The sequence below is a fragment of the Tupaia chinensis genome, unplaced genomic scaffold (assembly GCF_000334495.1).
Source record: "Tupaia chinensis unplaced genomic scaffold, TupChi_1.0 Scaffold000283_2, whole genome shotgun sequence".
Taxonomy (NCBI): Eukaryota; Metazoa; Chordata; class Mammalia; order Scandentia; family Tupaiidae; genus Tupaia; species Tupaia belangeri.
The window spans coordinates 359,838-380,013 of NW_006159767.1; the positions used below are offsets into that span (position 1 = coordinate 359,838).

Genomic DNA, 20,176 nt, shown 5'->3' on the forward strand with positions numbered 1-20,176 from the left:
ATAAAACGGCAGGGACCAGCGGATGGAGTAATGGTTACATTGCTGGACTCCCATGTCGTCGATCGAAGTTCGAGTCCCAGACCCAGCAGCTTGGAATTTACACTGGGCGTGTGTGCATGTGTGCCCAGGATCCCTAGAAGAGAATGAAGGAGAAGGGATTGCGGTGTGGCCATCCCCCCTGGGGGCTGATTTCTTGCTGTCTCTCTGTCTCTCCCTGTCTCTCTGCCAAGTGCACGCTCCCTATAGCAAAAAATCTCTCTAAAAACCAAAACCAAAAGAAAACAAGGCAGCCAAGGGGCCGGCAGGTGCCTCAGCCCATCTTCTGTTGCTATAAGGGAAGGCCAGGGACTGAGTAATTCATAGGAGCAATGTATGTGGCTTATTCCCTGCGGGCTGGGAGGGCCAGGGTATCAGGGCTGCATTGGGAGGGCCTTGACGTGGGGCGTCACCCCTGGGTGGGAGGGCACGTGAGCGCAGGACAGAGAGCGCTGAGCTCACCTTACCCTGAGCCCACCTCCAGCGGGCCAGACCCTCTGCTATGATAAGGCCTTAATCCGGGACCCATCACCACTGAGAAGTCCTGCCTCCTGGACCGAACCAGTGGATGGCAAAATGGTTGTGTTGCTGGACTCCCACATAGTTGACTCCGCTTTGAGTCCCAGCCCCGGCAGCTTAAAACTTAGGCCAGGCATGTGTCCATGCATGCCCAAGATCCCGAGAGGAGATTGGAGCAAAAGGGTTTGTGGCATGACCATCTCCCCAGGGGGAGATTTCTCGCTTTCTGTCTCTCTGGCAGAGAAAACGAAGTTTCCAATACATGCCCTGAGGACACGTTCCCACTCTCACAGGAAAGGACGCTTCCACTTGATCAGAAAGGGCAGGCTCTCTCCTGAAACTTTGCAGCGTTCTCCAGAAATCGGCTAAACCTTCCGGAGTGAGGTCCGCCCGTGTGATGCGGGGTCCCCTACTCCGTGAGTTACTGACAAAAAAAAATCTTTCCCTCGCTGCTCACACCACTGCCCTGCAAACCTCGCTGCACGCAGCATGGTGGGGCATCGTGCCGCCCTGCAGACATGCCAGGCTTTCTGCAGCCCTGCGTCTTCCCCTGAGCGGGCAGCTCTGCTGGAGGTAGCTTTCGCTCAGTGTCACCCATGGCAGCTGTCCGTCTGTCCAGACCCACCTCACAGAGTCCTGCGCTCTGGAGCCTTGGTGGGTTTCCAGGGGGCTGCCCCCCGCCCCCAGCTTTCCTGATCTTCATGGTCTGCTTGTTGCCTGGCCCGGAATCCTGGCGGGTAGCCCTGGAGCTGAGGGACAGCTTTGAATTTGGGTCGAATTTGCGAGTCCCCAGCTTTCTGATCAGCCCCCAGGGCAGCGCAGGTTTGAGCTGGCAGCCGCCCCAGTGCACCAGGCTACACTACCTGGCGGGCACCTGGGGGAGGGCGCTGCCTTCAAAGTGACTTGTTTTGGACAGATGACATTCATGATCTCAACAGCTGGAACAGCTGCATAGTTAATTTCCATATCTAACTTACTGGATTGTTTTTTTTAAAGGGTGTGTCTGATATCAGCAGATTTAATTTTCCTAGGAATAAGGGCTCGGGGCATCCAGACACTTATCTAGGGACTTGGGGTCCTTCCATACACTCGCTTGTTTTGAAGTCTCCGCTGCCCTGCGGCACAGGGAGCCGGGAGCTCGATTCACGGCTGGACCTGGGACCGCCTCCTCGTCTCCCAGCTGTCTTCTCTCTGGCTGGAGCGACTGTTCAAACTCTTCATTTTACACAGATGAGGAAATGGTTCATACAGGGTGTTCAATGTGAAGCAACTATGCAGGAATTTCAAATTTAATTTTACACCAAAATAAAGCATATCTTAATTCCATTTTCCGTGAAATTTTAAAAAAGTCTATCAGCTATTTAATTAGGTTCTTGGCAAGACATTTAAAACACTAACTTGTGAGGGTAACCCTACTTGTAAGGGCAAACAGATCGCAGGTAGCCCTGGAGTTGAGGAACAAGCTTTGATTTTTGAGTAAAATTCTGGAGCCCACAGCTCTCTGATCAACCCTGCACTTTTCTGAATTCTCATATTTCTCCTCTGTGTCGAAGATTTCACCTTCCCGGTGTCTGGGCTTCCGCAGTTTCTTTTTCTTGAAGTAAGCATCGGTCAGGTGCGCTGGGATTTTTACTTTGTTAATATCAATCTTTGTGGAGGTGGCGATGACACTTTTCTGGTGTGTTCTATGCAGTGGAACTCGATTGAGGACCAGAAGGCCAGTCACAAGTTGCAAGCCACTGCTCGGCTGCTCAGGAAATCCACTCTCTTGCTCTGTGGGTCCAGTGAGGATGGTCGGAATGGTCCCAGGAGTGATGCTGGCCCGCAGCTCTCTCACATGCTGACTGAAGGCCTTTTGGCGGTGGCTCAACAGCTTTCAAGGGGATAATACCTAGGCATTTTGCAGTTTAACCACCTGGGTACCACCATTCTTGTCTCCACCAACTGGTTTTGTGACAGTCGCAAGAACCTTCTTTTTCTTTTCAATCCTGGATTTAGTGGCCGAGTGTCTCCTCTTGTATGGGGCCTTCCTGGAATCCATGGCAGACCGGGAGTATCTGCCAATGCCCGGACTAGGACCGGGTTAGGGCTGCAATGGGGCTTCCCCTTCTTGGGCCTTGGGGTCACCTTGACATTGGCCTTAGCCCTCTTGGCTTCAGGTTTCTCCTCCTTAGTATCCTGCTTCTCTGCTTTCCACCCACTGATTTATAAAATGGGAAACAGTTCAGGAACTTTGGAAATCCCCTTATGTATAAAAATGTGGCCGGGCTGGCCTCATACCTGGTGGTTAGGGGAACCGGATTCCATATGACTGGCTGTGCGTTTGGAATCCCAGGCCAGGCAGCTTGAAAATCATGGGAGACGCATGCGCATGCGTTCTCCAAACCCAGACCCTGACCTGGTGAGGACCAGAGGAGAAGGGATTGTGGTGTGATGGGCCACACGGGGGTGCTTTTTCTCACCTCACCTCTCTCCCATTCCCTCTCTGTCTGGTAAATGTATGTACCCTCTGGCACATTAAAGAAAAAAAAAAAGAGGCCAAAATTTAAGAAAAAGAATAAAATAAAAGGGGGTAATCTTAGGTAGTAATACATTTTCCTTTGTTTTCGGTTTTGCCATAGGGAACACACAGTCCCTGTAGAGAGAGACAGAGCGAGGGAAAGTGAGAAATCACCCCCTAGGGGAATGGCCATGCTCCGATCCCTTCTCTCCCGCTCTGCCCTCAGGATTTGGGGCACACAGGCACACAAGCCCGGTATTCCAGCCACTGGGTCTGGTACTCGAACCACAGTCGACCATGTGGGAGTCCAGCACATCCCGGTGTTGGGGGGTGATTTCTCACTTTCTCCCTGTCTCTCTGCTGAGTGCATGCACCTTGTAGCAAAAATCTAAATAAATAAATAAATAAAATGATCTCATCTACAAAAATAGCTTTTAAATTTATATAGTGATTTTTTTTTTTCCGGAGAGGTTTTCACTATAGGGCGCGTGCGCTCGCCAGACAGACAGAGACAGAGAGACAGAAAGCGAGAAATCAGCCCCAGGGGGGTCGGCCACGCTGCAATCCCTTCTCCTTCGTTCTCCTCTTGGGATTTTAGGCACGCACACACACGCGCCCGGCGTGAGTTTAAGGCACCGGGTCCAGGACTTGAACCACGGTTGACTACGTGAGAGTCCAGCGACATAGCCATTACGCTAACTGCTGGTCCCAAATTTATATAGTGATGTTAAACCTTCTCGTGACTATTGGCATAGCTTCCAAATCGTAAAGTCAAGTAAGCCGAAATCAGCCAATGAGAAAAAAGAATCTGTTTCATGATTTTTAGGCAAAAAAACCCCATTGAATATAGTTTTATTTTTCCATCTGGGTCCAAAACAGACTTTCCTTTGATAAATCCTGGCTATTTTGACTATATTTCTTTAGGTTGGGCCTTTAGTGTTTGAGTTTAGTTGAGCGAGTACCATTTTCTGTGGAAGGACTTGCACATCGTTAGACGAGTTGGTCTGGTGTGTGTTCCAGAGATAATGACCCCGTCCCGGCTGGGACTCTCATGTCCAGAGGCCGGCTCTGACCTCAAGCTCACTGGCTTCTCTGTCCTCACTGCTTTTCTGGTTAGATCGGTGCTGACTTCTAGGACCACGATCTGATGTGTATTGCATTTACCTATGTACCAGGCATGAAGCAAAAGGCTTTGAGGTCTCCCTTTATCCTTAGTAACTGCAGGGTGGGTGCCGTGCTGACTTTGTCTTGCAGGTAATGGGGCCAGGGCTTAAGAGGGGTTAAGCAGTTCACTCTCTCAGGACTAGGAAGTAGTGGCCTTGGTGGGTCTGGCTTCTCAGCTCGAGTCCCCGCACAGCAGGCTGGGCAGCACCAGCTTCTTGGGTAGTCCTTCGATGCCTGAACTTGTAGGGTTCATTTTTGTTTTAATTTTATTTTGATTTTTGCCATAGGGTGTGTGTATTTTCTGGAGAGAGAGACAGAGACACACACAGAGAGAGAGATCACCTCTCAGCAGCATGGCCACACTACAATCCCTTCTCCATTTTCCTGGGATTTTGGGCATGTGTGCTCACACGCCCGGCGTTGTTTCCTAAGCCATCAGGCCTGGGGCTTGAACTGCAGCGTTGACCGAGTGGGATGCAGTGCCTTGACCTCCATGCCTCCTGCGGGCCCAGGGTCCATCTTTCAGACCTTGGCAGAGCTGGGCTGGAACTTTGCCTCTGCCCCTCTGCGCTCTGGGCCCTTGGGCGACCTGAACTGTCCCAACCTCTCCGTCCGTGGGCGTGGTGTGGCTTTCACTCCAGCACCCAGGGTAGGAAGACTGCGGTCGCTTTCTCTCTTACGTAGAGCGCGGCCTGACTTTTTCTCAGGGTAATTTTTAGTCCATGGAGTTGCGTTTTCTTCTGGAATGTGGAGCTTGGCATGCCCCAGTGGACCTGCTGTTGCCACCTCCTTACCCACTGCCCGCCTGGGTCTTGGGGTTATTTCTGGAGGCCGCTGGGCGTGTTGGTGGCCTTCTTCTCAAGCAAGTCATGGGGTTGGTGCTGGCTGGCCTTTCGGGATTTCAGGGAGTCTAATAACTAGTGTAGCTCTTTCCTGTCCCTGTCCACGCTCAAGAGTGGGGAGATCGGGACCAGCAGTTGGCGTAATAGCTATGTCGCTGGACTCCCATGTAGTCGACCGCTGTTCGAGTCCCAGACCCGGTGGCTTAAACTCATGCCGGGCACGTGTGCATGCGTGCCCAAGATCCCAAGAGGAGAATGGAGGAGACAGGATTGCGGTTTGGTCATCCCCCCTGGGGGGTGATTTCTCGCTTTCTGTCTCTCTGTCTCTCTCTGTCTCTCTGGTGAGCGCACACGCCCTATAGCAAAAAACCTCTCCAAAAAATAAATAAATAAAAATAAAATAAAATAGACCGGGAAGATTGACAGGTGTTGGGCAGCTGGACACCCGGATGTCGCCTCTACTGTCCACACAGCCAAGGTGGGAGTCAGAGCGGCCCTAACCCAGAGGGAGGAGTGGGGTGAGTTGGGGAAGGGAAGCTCCCACAGAGGCAGGCATCAAGGGAGGAAGAAGAGGCACTGGGACATCTCCCTAGAGGGTGAGGACTTTGGAACAGCCTGTGGGTAGACAGCACCCCAATAGGGTCTTGACACAGCTGTCCCCCAGTTGCAGTGCTTCCCCGGAGCTGCAGCCGCGCCCCCAGCTGGAGCGTCCTGGGCTGTGGTGCGCATGCGCAGTGTCCTCAGGGTGGTCTGTGGTTTCCACCTTCCAGAATAATGGGACCCGGGAGAGGAGCTGCGGGAGGCCGGGAAGCTTCCCATTGGCAGCAGGATTAAAACCCAGATGTTGGCGCCTGCGAGACCCAGGGGCTGCGTGTCGGGGAGAGAGTGGGAAAACGGTGTTTTGGAAAGTCTGGTTCAGTGTTGGAAACGCGGCACGGGTTCCCTCTAGGAGCGGCTCCCTTAAACGCTTTTGGTCACTTTGCTTTAAAACGTCACGGCCCGCGATAGATGTTTGGTGTGCGTGTGTTTTATGCCTTTACATCGTTTTTATATCTCTTTTTTTTTTCTTTTTCTGTTTTCCTTATATGGCTTTTGATATGGTGTTCAACTCGATGGATTTGTGGGTTTTGATTCTCAAGGCAAAGGAAATTCATCATACCACGTTTAACAACAGCCGGAAATATGACCTGGGAAAGTTGATGTGATGCATATTCTTTGTGCCAAAGTTTACTTATTTATTTACTGGGAGAGACAGACAGCACCCCACAGGGTCGGGATGCAGCGGTCTCCTGCAGCCGCAGCCACCCGTCCTGGGCAGGCACAGGTGGTGTAGCCAGGGCTGTCTGTACCACTCAGACTCAGCCTTGCAGACTCCCGCGATGAGCCTTAACTCAGCATCCGGATTTCCAATCTGCAACAACAACTAATCTCTTGTTTTCTTCTTCCTTTTTTAAGCTTCTCGGACAAATTATTCAGTGGAAAAGGCTTACATTTTCAGCCATCCGTTTTAGATTTTGGAATACAGTAAGTATCTTTTCTTTATAATTAAAAACACCCCTCATTTTATTGTGTTATTTACTTTCACGATGTTTGTGTGTGTGTGTGTGTGTGTCTGTGTACACACAGAGTATCCCTAATCTGAAAATTCCAAATCCAAGTGCCCCCAAATCCCAAACTTTTTGAGCACTGGCATTCAGCAAGTGGAAGATCACACACCTACCCCATGGCATGGGCTGCAGACAAAAAATGCTGAGTAAAGCGAGCACTTCAGGATGTGTGAAGAGCTGTGTAGGAAACATAAGTGAATTCTGCATTCCGGCTTGAGTTCTATCCTCAAAAAGTCTCGTTATGTAAATGCCAGTATTCTAAAATCCAAAATTCAACACGCTTCCGATTTTAAGCATTTCAGATAAGGGATACCCAACCTGTATATGTGCAATGTTACATGTTAAATGCATTAGTCAAATGAAGGGATACTGATCCTAGAACTTGTTCAAAGGAATGTTTTGGGGAAGAGAAGCGTGTAAGAATTGTTTTAGTGCTTTTCAAGTTTTAAATAAATGTACCTGGCAATATTTTATAGTGATTATAATTTAATAAGAAGTCATTGTCAAATCTCTGCTTTTCCAAAGCACATCGGGTTATTTTATAGTTGAAAACATCCTTGAATATGAATAATCACTGAGAAGTTAGATGCATTTACTCATTTCTTTCTATTTCTTGCTGTGTCATTTGGATTTTGAAATTTTACTGTATACACTGTTGCCACGATTAAGACTTGGGAAACTCACGAGGAGTGAGGAAGACAGTGCACAGGCCATAATGGCCACCCTATGCCATGCTAGGAGCTTTGAAGTGGGCCAGCAGGTGGCATGGTGGTTAAGGCACTGGACTCCCACATGGCTGACCACAGTTCGAGCCGTGGACCTGGCGGCTTGCTTTCTCACTTCCTCTCTCTCTCTCTGTCTGTCTCTTTCTCTCTCTGATGAGTGTGTGTGCCCTGTAGCAAATTAGAAAATAATAATAATGATAAATAAAATTGGATAAATAATTACAAAATAAAAAAAGAACCCTGAAGTGGATGGAGTGGGACCTGAGGTCTGGTTGAGGGCCCGATCTGAGAACCCGGAGGGATTAAATGAGAGTGCAGGGCTCCTGTGGAGTAAAGTTCGGAAGCCGAGTGTTCGCCCCCTGAGTGAGACCGGAAGTCCTCCGGGAAGGACCTCACGCGGAGTCACAGCGTTCCAGGTGTGAAAGCCTGCCTCGCTCGGCGGTGCAGATCCGTCACTTCAGTTCCAGAAGAGCCTCTGTGAGTCCCAGGCAGAGTGGTGCGAGTGGAGTCACCATGGAGACAGAAAAGTACCCGGGGCAGGTCGGTGGCCGCCATCTTTCCATTTCCTTGTGATGATCATCAGTTAAAGAGAATGAACCTGAAATTTAAAATTGTCTTGGTGAGCTTTTTGGTTTTGTTTTATTTTCCACGTACTTGCTGGAGAGAGACAGAGAGACAGTGAGAGGGAAAGTGAGAAGTCACCCCCTGGGGGGATGGGCACACTGCAATCTCTTCTCCTCATTCTCTTTCTGGGATTTTTTTTGTATGCATGTACACACACCCAGCGTGATTTTTTTTCTTTTTTTAAGAGAGATTTTTGTTATAGGTCCCGCGGGCTCCCTGGAGAGGCAGAACGACAGAAAGTGAGAAATCACCCCACCAGGGGGGTGGCCACACCACAGTCCCCTCGTCATTCTCCTTTTGAGATCTTGGGCACTTAACACATATATGCGCTTAGTGTGTTTTCAAACTACCACGCCCGGGACTCGAACCATAGTCAGCCATGTGCGAGTTCAGTGACATAACAGATACATCATCTATGGGTCCTTTGGCATGATTTTTAAGTTGCTGGGTCCAGGACTCAAACCTCAGTTGGGCATATGGGAGTCCAATGCCTTGACCACTACACCACCTACTGGCCCCATCTTGGTGAGCTTTTTAATGGAGATTTTGTAAAAGAGAGAAAACCGTGATGGGAATTTGCTAACTTCACAATCCCAAGATTCCAGATTCTTCTTGCCCCCCCCCCATTTTAGCTGAATTTATAGTAACCTCACTGATTTCAAATTGTGAAGTCTTTATTATAAAAAGAAAATTTAACGCAAGACCTACTTTATTTTTTCAAGAATTATTTAATTATTATTAAGAGACTTTTGCCGTAGGAAGTGTGTGCTCACCAAAGAAAAAGACAGAAAGTAAGAAATCACCCCCACCCCTCACCCCTTCCCGGAGGATGGCCATGCTGCAATCTCTTCTCCTTCATTCTCCTCTCAGGATTTTGGGCATGCCAACATATGTGCCCCAGCATGAGTTTTAAGCCACCAGTCCAGGATTAAACTGTGATCGACCATGTGGGAGTCCAAAACCATAACCACTATAGCACTTGCTGGTCCCTATTACTATTAATTTTCTGTAGGGCACATGCACTCACCAGAGAGAGACAGAGAGAGAAGGGAAGAGAAAAAGCCAGCCGCCGTTTCCAGGGCTCAAACCGCTTTCGCCCGCTGGGCGCATGTGCGTGCGTGCCCAAGGTCCTGAGAGGAGAATGGAGGAGAAGGGATTGTAGCGTTGCCATTCCCCCTGGGTGTGTGTGTGTATGTATGACTTCTTGCTTCCTGTCTCTCTGTCTCTGTCTCTCCAGCAAGTGCACATGCCCTATAGCAAAAAATCTCTTTTTTTTTTTTTTGAAGCAAAAAATCTCTTAAAAAACCCTGAAATGCTCCAAAATCTAAAACTTTCCGAGCACTAGCATGATGTCACAAGTGAAATATTCCACGCCTGACCTCGTGGGACCTGTTGCAGTCAAGACACTGAAATAGAACAATACCATATAAAATTACCTATAGGCCACATGTAGACGGAGTGTATACGAATGTCATGTTTACATTTGTACCCTATCCATCTTCTTACACGTGTGCAAATATTCTAAAATCTGAAGAAATGAAAGATCCACGATATTTCTGGTTCCAAGCATTTGGGATAAGGGATGGTCCTAGTGTAGTAACATAAAAATCCGATAGTCAGTGCATGTGGGTGACTATGGATTAGGTACAGATGTTAATTAACGGCCTGCTTTAACTCTGTTCCTGGGAGCTGGACGTATATTTAAAGAATGTTTAACTTCACAGGACCAGCAGTTAGCGTAATGGCTGGGTCGCTGGACTCCCCCGTAGTCGACCGCGGTACAAGTCCCAGACCCGGTGGCTTAAACTCACGCAGGGCGCATGTGCGTGCCTGCCCAAGATCCCGAGAGGAGAATGGAGGAGAAGGGATTGTGGCGTGGCCATCCCCCCTGGGGGGTGATTTCTCGCTTTCTGTCTCTCTGTCTTTCTCTGTCTGTCTGGCGAGTGCACGCGCCCTAAAGCAAAAACCTATCCAAAAAAAAAAAAAAGGAAGAAAGAAAGAAAGAAAGAAAAAAATGTTTAAGGTCAGGTCCAGCCGGTGGTGTGCGGTTACTGTGGCTCCACCCACAAGGCTAACTTTGCAGTTTGAGTCCCAGACCTGTCAGCTTGAGGAGCACTCTGGGCTGTGTGGGGGTGGGGTGGTGCCCCAGAGACCCCCAAGGGGCGGGTGGAGGGGAAAGGATTACAGAGCTAGCCATCCCCCCAGGGGGGTTTTCTCACTCTCTCTGCCTCTCTCCAGGAAGTGCGCATGCCCTATAGCAAATTGAAAGAAAAGGAAAAAGAAGGTTTAATTCGTTTGATTTAAAGGGAGTACTGATTCCCAAGTTTACTCATTTTTGGATAATTCAGTTGTGCTTATCGTTCAAAGGGTGATTGTTTCTCTTGTCATATGTGTTTAGTATTAGCCCTGGATGGAGAAGTGGAGGCAGGCCTTCCTGACTCTGTGTGTGTGTGTGTGTGTGTGTGTGTGTGTGTGATTTTCTGATGTCTCTGTATTCAAGTGTGTACTACGGAAGTGCTCATATAATTTGTTGCTCAGAAGAAATTTAGTTGGCCCAAGGTCTTTCAGTAGAAATGGTAGAATAACTCTTCTGATTTCTAAGCCTGTGCTCAACTGGCTTTTTTTTTTTTTTAAAATTATTGAGCTCTAAATTGTGATTGGATAAAAATGATCTTTTTTCCAGAGGGTTTTTTTTTTTTTTTTTTTTGAGAGGTTTTTACTATAGGGTGTGTGTGCTCGCTGGAAAGATAGAGACAAAGAGATAGAAAGCGAGAAATCACCCCCCATGGGGGATGGCCACGCCACAATCCCTTTTCCTCCATTCTCCTCTCGGGATCTTGGGCCGTGCCCGGCGTGAGTTTAAGCCACTGGGTTCAGGACTTGAACCGCAGTTGACTACATAGGAGTCAAAGCGACACAGCCATTATGCTAATTGCTGGTCCCTGGATATAAATTATCTTGTAGGGGGAAAAAAAAACTTCCAAGAGGAAATTTATACTAAAAGGACCTGATTAAGATGAGTAGGTTTATCTTCTAACAAATGGCACAGTGTGTGGGCACCTAGGAGAGGGCTGGCACGGTCCTCCTGGTCTGCTCTGTCTTCGTTGAAGTCTTCTATCGTTTATTTTGATGGTGACCTTCTCGTGGTCTCTGTCTCCCTCTAGGATGGAAAACCAGGACTGTTTTCATCAGTCGTGCCCTGTCTACTTCTTAGGCCTTAGTTTTTTTTTTCTGTTTTATTTATTATTATTTTCAATTTGCTATAGGCACATGCACTCACCAGAGAAGACAGAGAGAGCGGAGGAGAGTGAGAAGGCAAACTGCTGGGTCTGGGACTTGAACCATGGTCAATCATGTGGGAGTTCAGCACCATAACCACTACATCAACTGTCGGCCCTTTAGGCCTTATTTTAAGGGTTAATATTCTCTGGCCCTGAGATTAAAAATGGTCAACATTCATAAGAGATTTTAATCATTCTTTTATGGCGTTAAATTAATAGAGTACCTTACGGCTGTCACAAGTGAAGGGAGTTCATATCCTAGTAACACTTTCAAAATTAGAATGAAAACAAAAGGATAAAAATAGCCCATTGGTATCTAGCTGGCACTCTGTGGGGTTTGGTGAGGGTTTTGGTGATGCCACAGCTTTGCCAGCAGATGTCCTCTGAAACCGGGAAGGTTGTATCGGGTCGTCGGAAAAGTCTTGACGTATTTTTCTATGGTTTTCTCTGCAAAAAATGCGTCGTGCCCTTTCCGAGAACCGAACGTTTCAGCCGTCCGAATGTACGTAATGTTTTGAGGATAAGCGTTAAAAAACTTTGCTAATTGATTTATATTATTTACTTAAAACCGAAAAGCATGGAAGTCCACATTTATTTATTTGGCTGCGGAAAGAAAGGTACATGTGAGCCCAGGCACTCAGGGCAGGGCTTTCTGGGCACCCTCGATGTTTATGATAGGGTCAAAAATGCCGGAGAAGTTGTATTGTTTAAGAACACTCAGAACTCAAGGTTTTGAATGTGTATTTTATTTGTAATTCACTATAAAGGACTTATTATTGTTATTTTTATTGCCAGAGGGCGTGTGGGCTCTCCAGAGTGTGTGTGCTTGCCAGGATGGGAGAGAGAGAGGAAGGGAGGGAGGGAGGGAGGGAGGGAGGAGGAAGTTCTGCCACTGGGGCGTGGTCACATTTGAGTCCTCGTTCCCACAGTCCTTCTCTGGTCAGGATTTAGGACGTGCACACACATTCTCCTGGAATTGTTTCTTCAGCAGCCGGGACCGGGATTCGAGCCGTGGTTGGCCATGTGAGGTCCAGCCTCCAATGCGTAGCTCCTAACCACTGTGCTGCAGGGCTGGCCCAAGGACTTACATTTCAACATGTCCATCGGCTATTCATCAAGTCTTTTGCTTACAAGTAGAAGGGAAAGTGAGATGAACATGCTGAGAACTAGATAAAGTATTTTGGAAATTTCACTGTGTCGAAAAGAAACAACATCCATTTCATTTTGTCTGAAACATGCATTTTTAATTTCAGAGCAAGTGGAATAAAATCGAAGAAAGAGAAACATAATAGATAACGATTTTAAAAAGAATTATTTTATTTAACTTTATTTGATTTGGCCAGAGAGGGACAGAGTGAGAGAGAGAGAAAGCGAGAAAGCAAGCACCAGGTCCAGGACGCGAACTGTGGTCAGCCATATGGGAGTCCAGCGCCCCTAAGCAGCACGCCATCTGCTGGCCCCATCAATAGGAGTTTATAACTTAAAGTAGAATGCAGTTTATTTCTGGGCCATACTAAGGAAGACTGTACATTTGAGTCTCGGCCACTGAGGTCATTAAAACTGGAGAAATGGCTTCAGTGAAATTTCTATTTTGTTTTATTATTGCTGGAGGGTGTGTGTTTTCGCCAGAGAGAGTTGCCACTGTGGCGTGGCCCTGCTGCAGTCTCTTCTCCGCTTCTCCACCCTGTGAGGATTGTGGGTCCATACACTCTAGTATCCAGCATGTTTTTCTAGCTGCCAGGACCAGGATTCGAACTGCTGTCAGCCACGTGGTATCTGGCTTTCTACGCGCAGTGCTGAACTGCCATGCCCTGGGCCAACCTGAAGTTCTGCGGGGCACCTGTTCATTTCAACCCCCCTGGACTGGTGCTGGGCTTGGGCAGGAGCAGCCAGCTTCGACAGCTCAGAAATGGGGGGGTGCTCCGGCTGCTCCTTCTCTCCTGCAGTTCCTTGTCAGGGCGACCCCGTGGGTGACAGCCCCGTTGAAAAGCTCCCAGGGGGTCCTCCGTTGAGGAGAGCGCAGTTGCCATAGGGCAGGACATTTTGCACTTAGGCCCGAATCCCTGTGTGCGTGTTTGTGGAGGGCGGGGCCGAGGCAGGCACCGGCGTCCTCTGGCAGTTCCGGCATCCGTGGGTCAGGACCCCTCTGCGTAGTGCCGCCAGGGGTTCCTTTTTCTCAGAATGACCTTGGATCATTGAGTTTCCCTTTATAAGGCCTACTAAAATAAAGGCTCTTTGTGAGTTGAAAATTCCCTCTCCCTAAAAGCCTCTTTAAATTTATTACTCAGGAAGCAAACGCTAAGAAAACCGGGTTATTCTGTGAGTGCGCTTCTTATCTACACGTATTTCCATGTGCCTTAGCGAGCGAGCCAGCACGGTGCCAGGGTGTGTTTTTTGCACACGTTTACGGGCCGAGGTGGGTGTCTCCCGACAGAGACCCATGGGAGGCTGCTCTGAGTTGGCAGAAGTCTTAGCGCAGAGAGTTGTTCTTCTGGGTTTGATTTTTTTTTTTTGATTTTGGACCATTGCAGATTAAATGTCTCATTACAAACATGGCTTGATCATTGCTGGTTTTTTTTTTTTACTTTGTAATGAGCATCAACAGCTTTCTATATTTAAAACTGTGTTTGTGGGGGACCAGCAGTTAGTGTAATGGCTACGTTGCTGGACTCCCGTGTAGTCGACCACGGTTTGAGTCCTGGATCCGGTGGCTGAAACTCACGCCAGGCGCATGTGCATGTGTGCCCAAGATGCCGAGAGGAGAATGGAGGAGAAGGGATTGCGGCGTGACCATCCCCCCTGGGGGGTGATTTCTTGCTTTCTGTCGCTCTGGTGAGTGCACGTGCCCCATAGCAAAAACCTCTCCAAAGAAAGAAGAAGAAGAAGAAAAAAAAAACCTATGCTTGTGGGACCAACCAGTGGCATGGTAGTTAAGGCAGTTGGATCCCACATGACTCTCAGCTCAGTTTGAGTCCCGGACCTCGCGGCTTGACAAATACGCCAGGTGCGTGTGCGTGCGTACGTGTGTGCCCAAAATCCCAAGAAGAGAATGCAGGAGAAGGGGTTATGGTGTGGCCATCCCCCCTGGGGGTGATTTCTCACTTTTCCCTCTGTTTCTGTCTCTCCCCTACTAGCACACACAACCTCTAGCCAACTAAAAAAGAAAAAAAGAGAAAAAAATGTTAGAAGGAAGAGACTGCGTGCGTGTGCACACGTGCGTGCGAGAGAGTTGCGTGTAACCGTACTCCAGCCTCTCCGTCACTGCCTGTTCTGTTTTCCCCTAGGTTCCTGGGACACCCCGTGGCGAAGGTCCTTTACGCTTACAACCCGAGTGCGGACAGCGAGGTGGTGGTGACCTCGGTGTCCACAGCTGCTACACACTTTCACGTGCCCCCCGTGCACTGCAGGGTGAGCGGCTGGGCTCCCGGCCCCCCGCCGTGGCAGGCGGCCGGCTTTCCTGCTTCCGTGGGCGCAGGTTTTGCTTTCTGCTCCCGTCTCCCCCTCTTCTGCTACTCAGACTTTTCCTCTTGTGTGTTTGCGCTACCGCAAAGTCCTTCCGGTGTTCCTCTTCATGTTGGTGTGTCTTGATGTCTTCATGGGACAAAGTTGTGAGGATCCTACACTGGGTGGGAATGTATGGATATTTCACTTGGTTTGGTCTAAAGAAAGCGTGTGGTGAGAAAACAAAAAACAAAAAAAGAGGGACCAGCAGATGGCGTAATGGTTACGTCGCTGGACTCCCATGTAGTTGACTGTGGTTTGAGTCCCGGACCCGGCTTAAAATTCATGCTGGGCGCGTGTGCGTGCGTGCCCAAGATCCTGAGAAGGGAATGGAAGAGAAGGGATTGCGGCGTGGTCATCCCCCCTGGGGGGTGATTTCTCGCTTTCTGTCTCTCTGCCTCTCTGTGTCTCTCTGGAGAGTGCACAGCCCTATGGCAAAAAATCTCTCTCAAAAACACAACAAAGTGGAAAGCTTGTGGTATTTGTCCGGAGACCCCCGCGCCCACCGAGGCAGTTAGTAGCTTGCACACATTAGTAGTTGTAGCTGTGCCCTCTTGGCCGATGGGAGCCAATGCGGGACTGGAAGCAGAGTGGCTCCTTGGGAAGTGCATTCGCTCTACCACGGGGCTCCAAACCCTGTTCTCCTAATTGTTTAATTTCAGTGGTCTCTAACTTTTAATGACCATCAGAAACGAGAAGAACAACTTTAATTATGTTCCTATTGATGTGTGCTATGCTTTAAAGAAAATGCCAGAGGGCACGTGCATTAGCGGGAGAGTGACAGAGAGGGGGGAACTGAGGAAGCATCCCGCCACGCACAGTCCCCCTCCTTCCAGGATTTTGGGACGCTCATGCATTCATGCTCAGCGTGTTTCTCAAGCCTCTGGGTCCTGGACTGGACCACAGGGTCGGTCCTGTGGGATCCAGGCCATGGTCTGGCCCTGCACTTTTTTTTTTTTTTAATTGCCAGAAGGAATGCATACTCACTAGAGAGAGAGCAGGAGAGAAAGCCGCCCCCGTAAGGCCTGGTCATGCCACAGCCCTTTCCCTCGACTCCTTCCTCCCATCAGGGTGCTGGGTCTGCCTGCATGTCCATCTAGCTTGTTTTTCAGCACGCGAACCCGGTTGGCCATGCGCAATCCCGCTCCTGGGCTTGGTGCTTAACCACTGCGCTACAGGGCTGGCCCTGCAGGTTTTCTTTCTTTCTTTTTTTGGGGGAAGAATTATTTTATTTAACTTTATTTATTTATTTTAATTTGATCATAGAGAGAGAGAGAAAGAGGGAAAGTGAGAAAGCAAGCCTCCAGGTCTGGGACTCGAACTGTGGTCGGCCCTGTGGGAGTCCAGTGCCCTTAACTACTATGCCACCTGCTGACCCGGCTCTATAGTTTGTTTTCTTTTTCTTTTTTGTCAGTTCATTTCCTCTGTGAGTGAGAGAGACAGAGAGAGTGAGACAGGGAGACAGCCCTGACATTGGTGTTCTAACACCACAGTCCACTCCCACCTCGCCCCACCTAAGGTCATAGGCACACACATGTCCAACTCAAGGAGGAGCCCAGACATGAACTGGAAACATTCCCAGTGGGCCAGCCTTGGAGAATAGTGAGCCTCCATGCAGCCTCCTGATGTTGTGGGCTTTTAAAAGATACTGGAATTGGGACCGGCTGGTGGCGTGGTGGTGAAGGTGCTGGATTCCCATATGGCTGGCTGTGCAGTTCAAATTCTAGACCCAGTTGCTTAAAAATCATTCTGAGTGGGGCCAATAGGTGGCGCGGTGGTTAAGGAAGGCACTGGACTCCCATGTGGCTGACTGTGGTTCGAGTCCTGGGCCTGGAGGCTTGCTTTCTCACTTTCCCTCTCTCTCTCTCTCTGGTCAAATTAGAAAATAATACTAATAAATAAAATTAGAAAGAAAAAAGAGAGAAAATCACGCTGGGCATGTATGCATGTGTGCCTGCTTAAAATCCCAAGAGGAGAATGGAGGAGAAGGGATTGTGATGTGGCCATGTTCCCTGGGGCGTGGGGTGATTCTCATTTTCCCTTATTCTCTCTCCCTCTCTGTCCCTCTCTCTGATGAGCACACATCCTCTATGGCAAAAAAATCTTAAAAAAAAAAAAAAAAGGGAACCAGCAGGTAGCGTAATGGCTATGTCGCTGGATTCCCACGTAGTCGACCGCGGTTCGCGTCCTGGACCTGGTGGCTTAGAACTCACGCCGGGCACATGTGCATGTGTGCCCAAAATCCCAAGAGGAAAATGGAGGAGAAGGGACTGTGATGTGGCCATCCCCCCCCGGGGGGGGTGATTTCTTGCTTTCTGTCTCTCTGTGTCTCTCTGTCTGGCGAGCGCACGTGCCCTATAGCGAAAACCTCTTAAAAAAAAAAAAATGACTGGTTCTAAGAACACACTATGAGAAGGAGCCCGTCTGTGGTTTATGACAGTCCATCCAGGTATTACACGACACGTTTGTGTATTCGTCCTTCTCTTTACAGAGGGAGAGAGGATGTTGTTACGTGAAGTCCACTGAGCAGGTGGGCTTGGAAGAGGAGGGAAGGGACAAAAAAAATGACTGGTTCTAAGAACACGCTATGAGAGGGAGCCCGTCTGTGGTTTATGACAGTCCGTCCAGGTATTACACGACACGTTTGTATATTCGTCCTTCTCTTTACAGAGGGAGAGAGGATGTTGTTACGTGAAGGCCACTGAGCAGGTGGGCGTGGAAGAGGAGGGAAGGGACACGTGTGAGACCCTCCAAGGGGAAAGGACTGGCCAGTCCTGCTGCAGGAGGTGGGAGGTTCTCTGACTGGTTGTTGGAGGCCGATCAGGTTGGGGATTCTCAGGGAGTCGTGACCTGGTAAGTCCAGGGCACGGAGCAGCAAATACAGTCAGTAGGACATCTGCGGAAGAGCTTATCCGGGTGGCCGCTCCAAGGCTAACTCCAGGCCTTTCTTTCAGGTAATCCCAGCCTTGGGGAAGACCTCTTTCCGAATTATTTTCTTGCCTACTGAAGAAGGGAGCATCGAAAGTTCCTTATTTATTAATACCTCTTCCCATGGAGTCCTCTCCTATCATGTAAGTAGCGTGGTCCGTCCTTTCTCCCATTTCAGTTGTTGGCTTAACAGTGAGGTTTGGATATGTTAAATGACTTTTGGTGTAGTGGTTAAGGTGCTGGACTCCCATATGGCTGGCCACAGTTTGAGTCCTGGACCCGGTGGCTTGAAACTCACACCAGGTACGTGTGTGGGGGTGCCCAAGGTCCCAAGAGAATGGAGGAGAAGGGATTGCAGTGTGGCCATTCCCCCATGGAGGATGATTTCTCACTTTCTCTCTGTCTCTACAGTGAGTGCACATAACCTATGGCATAAATCCCTCTTAAAACAAACAGGGAACCAGCAGTTAGTATAATGGCTATGTCGCTGGACTCCCACGTAGTTGACCGTGATTTGCGTCCCAGACCCGGTGGCTTAGAACTCACGCCGGGGCATGTGCGTGTGTGCCCAAGATCCCAAGAGGAGAACGGAGAAGGGATTGCGGCGTGACCATCCCCCCTGGGGGTGATTTCTCGCTTTCTGTCTCTGTGTCTCTCTCCGTCTGTCTGGCGAGCGCACGCGCCTTATAGCGAAGAAACCTCTCAAAAAACAAACAAACAAACAACTAACTTTTGGAAATGTTGCCACCTGGTTCATGTTGTTGAAATACGAGACCCAGTGGCGACAGTGTGGAAGGAGGGTGAGGGGAGGGAAGGGTGTAGGGAGAACAAACAGAGAGGCAAGACGTTTGTGGGACACAGAAATGGTTATTTCCCGTGGATGATCACGTGTGTAGTATTCTCAACTGGCCCGGTCTGAGATGCATTGCATGTTGGGTAAATTCTCTTCACAAGCCAAATGATGTATAATGATCGAATGTTTAAAATACAGAAATACATGCATACATACGAAGCCACAGGTGATACTGTGTTCAACAGCTTTACCATCCTGCCTCACAGACCATGGTTGGCCGCCGTCTGATGACTGTCACCTCCTGTGGATCCTTGAAGGGTTTTAGAACAAAACGAAGACGTGCACCACACACGGTTTTCTAGTGCAAAAGGCAGCAGGCTTTCCAGACTCACACTCTCACCTCGCAGGGTGCTGGGGGCGGGAGGAGGAGAGGTGTGAGGTCCACCTGTAGGGACTTTGCCTGCGCCCCTCCATGGCTCGGGAATACTTCTGATCAGCAGCCATCGATCCCTGCGATCCGTTCCTAGGTCGCTCGCTGGCCCTGTCAGGGCACTGTGGAGGAAGCATGAGCAACCATGTTGGTGTTCACACAAACAGGGGTCTTTGCCATCAGTGGTGGCTGTGACATCTTTTTTATTTTAGATTTTTGCTCTAGGTGTCTCTGGAGAGAGGCAGAGACAGAGAAAATGAGCAGTCACCTCTCCCCCTCCAGGGGGGATGGCCACATTACAATCCCTTCTCCATTCTCCTGGGACCTTGGGCGTGCACACACCAGCATGACTTTCAAGACTCTGTGTCTGAGACTTGAACTGCGATTGGCCCCATGGGAGTCCAGCGGCTTGATCTCCACACCTGCTGGCCCCACCTGTGACATCTTTACTAGGATGTGAGGTCAAGTAATTTAAGTGCCAAGGTCACTTTTTTTTTTTTTCCTAATTTGTGTTAGATTCTACTAAACGTGGGGTCCCATGTCAGAAGAGTTGTCTTGCAAAAATATTTGCCGCAGTGAAGAACTTTCAGCTTAAACCTAACAGCAGTAATTGTGTGTTTTGTAGACCAAGATAAATAGGGTGATGAATACAGATTTCCTCTGGAGAGATGTTTTAGTGTTGTGGCAGCTGTTTCAAACTCGGCCCGCAGAGTAATCAGTAATTCTCTCTTTTCTGACAGGTGTCTGGAATCGGCACTCGTAGAATCTCTACAGAAGGGTCCGCACAGCAGCTACCGAATGCTCATTTCCTGCTTCCACGCGTCCAGAGCATTCAGCTCTCACAAAACCAGGTCAGTGCGCCAGACTTCCTAGGAAGGCTAGCAGTCCCCACGCACTGTGGTCCTCCCCATTCACAGTCCTCGTGCCGAGCCCTTTCACGTAGAATTGGGCTTTACCGTTTCCTGCTTTCTGAGAAAATCCTGAGCTACACATGGAGAATGTGCTGTTGGAATCTGCATCTTTTTTTATTGGTTTGTTTAGGTTTTTGCCATCGGGCATGTGTGGTAGAGAGGGAACATGAGAGATCACCTCCTGGGGGATGTCCATGGCAGTCCCTTCTCTGCTCTCCTCTTCGGGTTTTGGGCATGCACACATGTGCATGTGGGCTCGATTTCCAAGCCTCCAGGTTTGGGACTCGAGGGGCCGGGTGGCCCCCAGGGGGGGCA

General features: G+C 49.2%; 1 protein-coding gene across 1 annotated transcript in view; it reads left to right on the top strand.

Annotated features, from left to right (window-relative positions):
* The window catches only part of LOC114008089 (transmembrane protein 131-like), a gene marked incomplete at its 5' end in the record, with an annotated part of 109,574 nt that overhangs the window by 88,833 nt on the left and 565 nt on the right, over window positions 1-20,176 (top strand). Inside the window, 4 exon segments of the mRNA XM_027772571.1 lie at window positions 6,517-6,585; window positions 14,583-14,706; window positions 17,754-17,870; window positions 19,691-19,889. Coding sequence (XP_027628372.1) covers window positions 6,517-6,585; window positions 14,583-14,706; window positions 17,754-17,870; window positions 19,691-19,889 — 509 coding nt within the window.